General features: G+C 30.8%; 1 protein-coding gene across 1 annotated transcript; it reads right to left on the bottom strand.

Moving 5' to 3' along the window:
* Positions 1 to 5,889: 5,889 nt before the first annotated feature.
* Positions 5,890 to 8,760, bottom strand: LOC129881426 (protein TERMINAL FLOWER 1-like). Its single transcript, XM_055955631.1, has 4 exons — positions 8,563 to 8,760; positions 7,968 to 8,029; positions 7,283 to 7,323; positions 5,890 to 6,107 (listed from the first exon to the last, which is right to left on the bottom strand). Exons 1-4 carry the CDS (start codon positions 8,758 to 8,760, stop codon positions 5,890 to 5,892), a joined length of 519 nt encoding a protein of 172 aa, XP_055811606.1.
* Positions 8,761 to 9,017: the final 257 nt, after the last annotated feature.

The following is a 9,017-nucleotide window of genomic DNA, read 5'->3' as shown; positions in this document are numbered from 1 at the left end:
GTAGCAAGAATAGAATTCCAATGCAAATTTCTTCTCTTGATAAAAGACCCGTCTATCGCGGAGGAGGAAAAAAAGGGAGTGTGACAGAAATCATAATTTAATCAATTAATAATGTCTTTATCATGTCTTTATACATAAGCTTCTGATTTGAAAATCCGTCGCAATGTTAAATAGGATTAGTGAGGAATTGTATCGTCTAGTTATAAAATTTATCTATCGCTAATTCATGTTCTTTTAGTAATAAAATTAGAACATTCATGTGAGAGATTCTCACAACGGTCATTCAAGGGATGGATGACTCTTTAATATGGCTTAATAATCCTCATTCTTGAGCTAACTTTTGAAATTGAGTTATGTCCAAAATGAATATCATGATATTAGAGTCAGACTCGTTCTAATTTATGGTTGTTAGACCCTATATTAAAATTTTCACTCCTTGTGTCCAACCCTAGGCACTTGAAAGGGGGGGGGGTCTCCACATCGGTGGGATGAGAAGCATTGCTTTAAATATTTTGAACAGTTAATATGTGTTCCATTTATTTATTTTTACTTGTCCGCAATATTAAAAATATATTTCACCTTAATTACTTGTTACTTTTAGTATATCAAGAAAAAAATATATTATTTATTATTCATATTTTATCCAAAACATTAATTACTTACTCTCCAAATCATTTACCAAGGTCTAAAACTATATATCAATTAACTATATATATACTATGATAAATAATCATGTCAATCATTACTTTTTAAGAGATGTGCAAAGTCCAAACTGGACAAGTAAAAGTGAATGGAGGGAATACTATTATGTCGGTTTTATTTTATATGATAACATTTGATTGGACAAGAAATTTAATAAAACAGAATTAAATCTCATAGCTTAAAATAAAGCAATAAATACTGGTGTGACTATAACTCATTTTTCAGAGTGTTATTTCCATGCGTAGAGGATGAAATCCTTCCTTGTTATCCCATTGAGAGCTTATGAATCTCTCGAGCTTTTCTAGCCGCATATGAATCAACTTTTATATTCATATATTTATGTGTAGGGGTATAATCAGGAAATTCTCTATTCATATCCGAATTGGCTAAATCTAGTATAGTAAATTTTATTTCGATGCAGAAAAAATGCAATTATGTGAATTGTATAGTAAGTTTTATTTCGATGCAGAAAAAAATGCAATTATGTGAATTGTATATCCCGAAGGTATATAACGTATAGTAGATATGAAAATATAACACACTTAAAAATAGCTATAATTCAACTTTGTTTCACCTTTTTATTTGGTTAGGTAGCTAAGTGGGCCAAAAGCCCTTTCCACATTTGAATTCTGAAGGGCTAAAAGCCCTTTCGATTTGGGGTAAATTACACCTAATGGCCATTCAGCCTAAGTAATTATCAAAAAAGGTCATTTGTTAGTGTATATTTTATATATAGTCAAGCTATATTCAATTTTTGAGTGTATCATAAAATATATTCAGTGTATATCTCATGTATAAGTAATTTATATTGTATAGTCAGTGTATAGTCACTGTATATTTCCTATGATTTTGGCTATTATTTATGTAAATAAAATATGACTATATTTATTATAAACTAATTAGTTTATTATATATATTTGAAATTGTCTCTTTGATTTGGGTGATAACATTGGGCCATGATCAAAGTCAGCCAGTGGATCACTCAGAATTTTTCACTGGTTATCCCTTTTATGAACTTTTTGTTGATGTCTTTTAGGGTTTTCAAGATTCAAATTTTGTCCACAAATAAACATGCCATGTAGTTGGTAAATTGACTGTTAACAATAATAACATATTCAACATAATATTACAAGTAAAGTCTGAGATTCGTAGAATATACACCTTACCATTATATTTATCAGATATAAAAATTATTTTCGATGGAACTCGACACAAATTAAAGGATCCAACCAGATGAATGGTAGAAAGCATGAGTAAAAATTAACAAATTCTTAGCATTTTAAATGTCATCTACTGTGCTTATATACAGTCAAACGTCTTTACAATAGTCATTTTCTATAATATATAACGGTCTAATTTTATTAGGATTCAACTTTCATATTATGTTATATATGTTTTGTATAACATCATTTCGCTATAACAACCAAAAGAAATATTTAAGCAAATGACGTTGTTACACAAAGATTTGATTATAGTATATAATGGATTGTAGTTTGACAAGTCGGGGGGACTTTCTCAAAGACAGGATTTTGAAGATCGGACATTAAGAGAGAACAATGGATGAGAACTAGCGTCCGCAATTTTTTTCGTAAAAAAGAAAGTAAAAAACAAGTGAGGAATCTTTTTATTTTAGAAAATTCTTCATTCCTAGGAAGAGGAAAAAGCACATAGGACAAAGGCCTTCTCTTTCTGTCCGCTATTCCCGAAGTGAGCGGACACACAAATGTATCTACTATATAATAATGTATTTTAACCAAATACAATCAAGTGGGGGTGGGTCGGTGTAACACCCCAAAAATTTCTACGCCAAGACCCGTAGCATCTTTTTTTTCATGTACGTATAGGATCGTACTCGATGACTTTAAAGTGCATTCATGAGTTATGATCAATTCCTAAGTAATTCAAGGATATTATATGTGATTTAGGGTCATAAGGGATCCCTAAAACCAAGTCGAGTCCAAAGAATTAGTCTCGGCTAAGTTTCCGAATGAGTTCGTATAAGGGTCAACTTCAATCGACCATATCTCTTTGAATATAACTAACTGGGTGGCCCATGACCTACCAAATTAAAGGTTTTTGAGTCTTATTTTCAATGCCACAAGATTGAAATTTTTGGAGTACGGAGTCAAAAGTTATGGCCATTTTACTACAGACTAGTACTGCAGGAATTTTAGGCCTGGCGACCACTGCAGGAATTTCAGGCTTGGCGCTCTAGTGGCGCGACGCGCCACTATAGCGCCAGAAAACAGCCTCAGTAGTTTGGTCCTTGGCGCGATGCGCCACTATTAGATATGCAGAGTTTTAAACCTATTTTGGCTTGGCGCTGCAGTGGCGCGACGCGCCACTATAGCGGCAGTAGGATTTTTGCCCAGTTTCTAGATTCTTTATAAAGGGTAGTTTGGGTATTTTTCGTAAACATATATACACTAACATAGGATGTTTTAGGCTCATTATTTTCAGTCTTTCACCTCTACAAAGAATCCTAAACTTCATCCTCTTCTCTCTTAAATCATCCTCTCCAATTTTTCTATCAAACTCAAGGATTCAACCTTCCCTTTGAAAACCTAACACCAAGACTTCTTCAATTCTTCTTCAAGTTCCTCCCTAAGGTATGTGGGTTCTCATCAATGGGTTCTTCCATCCATGGAGCCCAAAAGTTTTCTCAATCTAGTATTTTAATTTTAAATGATGAAATATTATGTTATCTTACATAATGGTTCCAAATGCATAGATTATGGTATATTTAATTTTATTTACTCCTATTGATATATATGTGTATTGACTCTTAATTTCAAGTGATGAGAAATTTTAGGGATTTTCATACTACGATTTCAAATGTATAGATTCTTGAATGTTTGAAGTTTATTACCTATATTGACTTATGATGATTCTTATTTACATGGAATGGATGGTTTATCAAGGCACTTATATGAAGGTTTGAAAGGTAGTTTTAAAGTGTATATGGTGGGTTGTTTTAAAGATATTGGATTTGATGCATTCATATCACTCTCATGCATACTAGTATTCTTTAAATTTATTTGAAAGTTATATGAAATGAACCCACCTAGTCTTCTTATGTTGAAATGAAGTTGAATTGAAAGTTTGACTCCAAATGAAAGTTTATGAAGCAAATGCCTATGTTTAAGGGAGTCTTGTGAAATGATTGAATGCTTGATCGATGAAAGGGCTTCTTAGCCAAAGTAAGGTTTCAATGTGAAAGGAAAATTCTCACATTGAATCAAATGAAATGTTTAAGGTTATGATACGACATGTTTGACCTCCTTATAGGCCGTCAATGCTTTTGAACATTTTCCCAAAATGGAAGGTCCGATTAGCATGGTATCCGGAATGTCATCACTAATTGTAGACCTAATTTTCTTTTAAATCAAGGTTCATTAGTAGAATGGTAAATAGGGAATGGTAGTCATGATGATATTATAAACCAAAGGTTTTAATGAGCTATTCCACCGATAATGATTTGATATCTAAAGTTATACGATGCTTATGTTATTATGATATTTAAATGTTATTCCATGGGATTTGACCTAACACCGAATGTAGCATGTAGATAGGGACTCGACCTAAGGGGTCCTTAAGTAAAGTCTCATGTTGCATTAACTATGTGCCACCATAGGAGCCTTTGTCGGCTAGGCCTTTGTAGCCACCAAATGTTAAATAATTAAATGTAAACTGAATGGAGTTCTACCTGGCAAGTAGTCTCCCCGTTCCAACGTAGGGGCTTATGTTGAATTCTATGTAATAGCTCGCATGGTCTTAAATGTCGGTTATGATCACTTTCCCACAAAATGAATATTTTAAAATTTCATATGATGATGTCTAATGCATGCATTCACTTATGCATATTGCTTACTCCTGTCTCTCTTATGTTCTTCATTTCATAGCATACTCACATACTTAGTACATTCAAAGTACTAACGCATACTTTTGCCTACATGATATCACCATGTAGGAACCGACGTCGCTCCTCGATCTCCTCCACGTGGCTAACTCCAATTAGTTTGAAGATTGCTTGTGGTGAGTTCCCATGTTTCGGGAACAACATCCTTTTTATTCTAAGCTTATGTTATGTAGAATAGTAAGACTTTTATTAAGGTATTTCTTGACACTTATTATGAGGGTGAGCTAGGGATATGTCTTAGCCCCCGCCAAGTCTATTAGTAGAGGTGTGTTTGGACACAAATGGAAAATGTTTTTATTTCCGTTTATTATTGTTTACCATTACCAATGAAATGCTTAATGAATGCTAAGAGGCTTGGGTGAGGTACCTCCGGATGTCTCATTCGCCGTGTCACATCTAGACCCTAGGCTCGAATCGTGACAGTCGGGTTGTAAGTATTGTACGTAAGGATCGATACAATGGAGAAGGAAATGTCATTCATGAATCTTGTCTTTTCTTTTTTTCTCAGCATAGAAGTTATTTTCCTTATTAGAACCTCACGTTTCCAAAGAGAAAATCTTTTTCAAGATAAAATTCCAACCAAAGATTGAAAAAATTGAAAAATTCATTCATAATTTAAGAAAGAATATAGGCTTTTAAACCAAACATGTCATAGATATTGTTGTAGTCATAAATTATTTCATTAAGGCTTAATTAAAAATATTAATATTAAATTTCTAAATATATAGATTAAAAATGTCATTATTTTTGACACATAGAGGCCGTTTGAATTGGCTTATAAGTTGTTTTCAGTTTTTTTTTGAGTGTTTGGATGGTCAACTTAAAGTCATTTTGTGCTTATAAATAAGCCCCAATAAATAGTTGGATTAATTTGGATGAACGTATTTTAAGCAGTTTATAAGTTGAAAACAGTTTATAAGTCAAAAAAAAAGTTGGTCTGCACCTACTTTTTTTTTTAACTTATAAACAGTTTTCAACTTATAAGCTGCTTATTTTTAAGTCAATCCAAACAGGCTAATAATAAGAAAAAATATACCATATGAATTGAGATTCATATGTAAGAGGCCAATATAAAGCAAAAACTTTCTGATCAGAGAAATATTGAAATACAGGACAACACTCAAGGACATCAAATACAGAATTTCATGACCAAAAAACAAAAAACAAAAACTTTTTTTTTGAATTATGACTTAATCAGACACTACTAAGAAATTTAACTCGAATCAGATAGTTCTAAGAAAAATGACTGACAGAATATCAGTATTTATTTAACGTCTTCGTGCGGCGGTTTCACGTTGTGCATTGAAGAAGACAGCAGCAACAGGTTGGTCAAGATCATTTTCATAGGCAAAATTTCGAGTATTGAAATGATCCCTCGAAATTGGTTGACTAACTGAACTTCTGCTTTTCTGCTTGAAGAGAACAAACACAAACCTATGAATCCCAATATTTGGCCTTGGGATCTCATAGCTCACCAATTCTCTTCCTGTTTTCATCAAGTAAAAGAAAAAATCTATCAGCTATTACAAGATTAATAGACTATTAGTAATTAATATTAGAACTAAAGTAAAATATTTACATGACTAAAACCTAATTGGTATCGCCAATATAGATCTTTATTTTTTGTTATTTCTTTTCATTTCTAGAGTTTATAGTCTTTTGAAGACAATTTTCTTTTATGTAATTTTAGATTTACTTCCTCCTCTATTAATACCTTTACTCACAACATTTATGGAATGATGTGTCTAAAGATACAAGACCACAAATCATCTCAAGCAATCTGTCATTTTATTATCTTGTATATATATATACTACTTATACTTTTTACCAAACATTATCACTTTTAAGATGTGTTTGATCTTTCGTGTTTCAAGAAAATATTTTCTTGTGTTAGATAAGAGAGTAAAAAATATTTTCCAAAAAATAATTACATTAAATTAAAAATTAATAACACTATCAGCATGTTTCGATGACATTTTTGAGTAGTAGAAATTAGTTATAATATCGTTGGAATAATTAATTCTGTAGACCATAGAAGTTATTTCATCTTTTGAAAGGAATTGATTTTGGGATAATTATAGTAAATGGTCATTCGGTCATTTTAATTACCAAAAAAATGGTCATATTCATGTATATTTGGCATATATTCATGTATAGAGTGTATCATAATGTATATTCAGTGTATAGCTCATGTATAAGTAATCTATATTGTATAATCAGTGTATACTTTCTATAACTTTTGACAAACTATATTGTATAGTCACTGTATATTTTTTTATAATTTTGGCTATTTCTTATATAAATAAAACATGGCTATATTTGTTTTAAACTTATTAATTTATTGTATCTATTTTAAATTGTCTTCCTTTTTTTTTTAGAATAATGACTTCTATCATATCAATTATCTGAAAATGATTTTTTCATGAAAAACATTTTTCTAAAAGTTATTTTGCCTCGTATCAAACATACCCTTAATCTTGTATAATCTTTAATTTATTTTATAATCATCTTTAGCATCTGCATTTTCTATAACACTCATCTTGTGAACTTCATGTTCAACTTATCATATTCACCATTATATAATATATGATAAAAAAAAACATCTTATTTTATTTTCTTGCCATATCATGGTTGTGATCTTGCAAAAGACACTGAACTTACCAAAAGTAGCATCAGTTATACCTGGAATGTCAGTTACCATCCTGTAAAAATAATCAGTAAAACACTGTCAATTTTCTTTTGTTAGAGTTAGCAATGAATTTCATCGTTAAATTGCTCGTAGTTGACATAATCCTATTTATTTATTTTTAATAGTAATGGTATATCTTTAAGGAACCATCATGATAATACTTAGTATTGTTAGATTCTACTTCTTCCCTCTTGAAATAACTGTCACTTTAGACAAGGAAAAAATTCCAAAACAAATATTGTTTTAAAAATTTAAGATAAAAATAGTAATTGTTTTCAACTATATCATTATATTAAAGAATCATTTTTTCTTAAAAGTGCTAAATTCTCAGGAAAAAAAAACGTCTACTAAATTGGGGTAACTTAGTAACTATATTTTGTATTTATTATTTTTTTGAATGGGCATAAAATAAGCTAAAATAACACTTATTTTGAAACAGATGAAGTATTATTTTGCTAACTTTCCATCTTATATACCCCCAAAACCTAGCAGTAGATTTGTCATGTAATTTTTCTGTGTATATAATATATAGGTTAAAATGTTTTTAATTTGAGTTTAACTAATACCCACCGATGATAAAGAATTATATACTATCAGCGTATATAAGTTAAATTCGTCTCATTTTCTATTTCATCATTGGGTTAATTTAGGGTATACCAGTGTAGATGCTCTCTCAGATAAGGATCACTAGGGCCAGGAACATCAGGATCTGTCATGACCTACATAACCAAAAAAAAAAATGATAATTGTTTTGCATATTAAAAGAGTTTATTAAGTTATACATATCATCATTAGTATAAGAAAAAAAATTACATTATCATATCAACAATCAATATCTACAGATAAGACTATAAAAAGTGAGTTCATAATCTCAAAAATAATACGAGTTATCTATTATAACAGGTAAAAATGATTTGATAGCTATGTTATTTGGACTCTTCAAAAATGTCGACGAATACTATCCACATCCTCCAAAAGTAGTGCGTCTTTAGAGGATCTAACACGGGTACGACAATATTTCTGAAAAATTCGAGTAACATATATAGCCTGATTGTGTAATATTAGTTTATACTGCTAGTGTATATAACTTAAACAACAACAATAAAAAACCTAATCCGACAATTGGAGTCTGGGGAGAATGGTGTGTACTCAACCAACAGTCTTATCCCCTATCTTGTGAAAGTAGTGATCAGACTGTTTTGGATAGATCTTCGATTCAAGTAAAAGTGTATATAAAAATTAATAGTAGTACCAGTGTGAAGAAAGTTCTCAAATCTCCTCCTTGAACTTCAACTTTAGGTCTAGAAGAAATAGCAGAAGGGAAAAATTCATGGCCATTGCAAACTAATTTGTTGTTAAAAGTGATTGACATTTTTATTGTTGGATTGAATGAATCAAGAACATCACCAATTACTCCCCCAACAATTAGAGGCTCTAAACTTCTTGCCATATTAATAAAAGAAAAAAGAAAAAAAGATCAAAGATTATGTTGTGAAGAAAGACTTAGTTGTATTGGACAAATAGATTAGAGGGCCACCTATATATATATGTGTACACTAAGTAATAGCCATCATAGTATAGGAGAATAAATAAAAGAAGGCATAAAAATATGGGACCTTAGGAAACTTCAAAAGATATTACAAAATTCTTTGTGTGTGTGAAAATAATATAATTATGTTATTGTGAACCAGTAGTTCATGTTGTATG

The sequence above is a fragment of the Solanum dulcamara genome, chromosome 3 (genome assembly GCF_947179165.1).
Source record: "Solanum dulcamara chromosome 3, daSolDulc1.2, whole genome shotgun sequence".
Classification (NCBI taxonomy): domain Eukaryota; kingdom Viridiplantae; phylum Streptophyta; class Magnoliopsida; order Solanales; family Solanaceae; genus Solanum; species Solanum dulcamara.
This window is presented reverse-complemented; position numbering and strand designations above follow the sequence as displayed.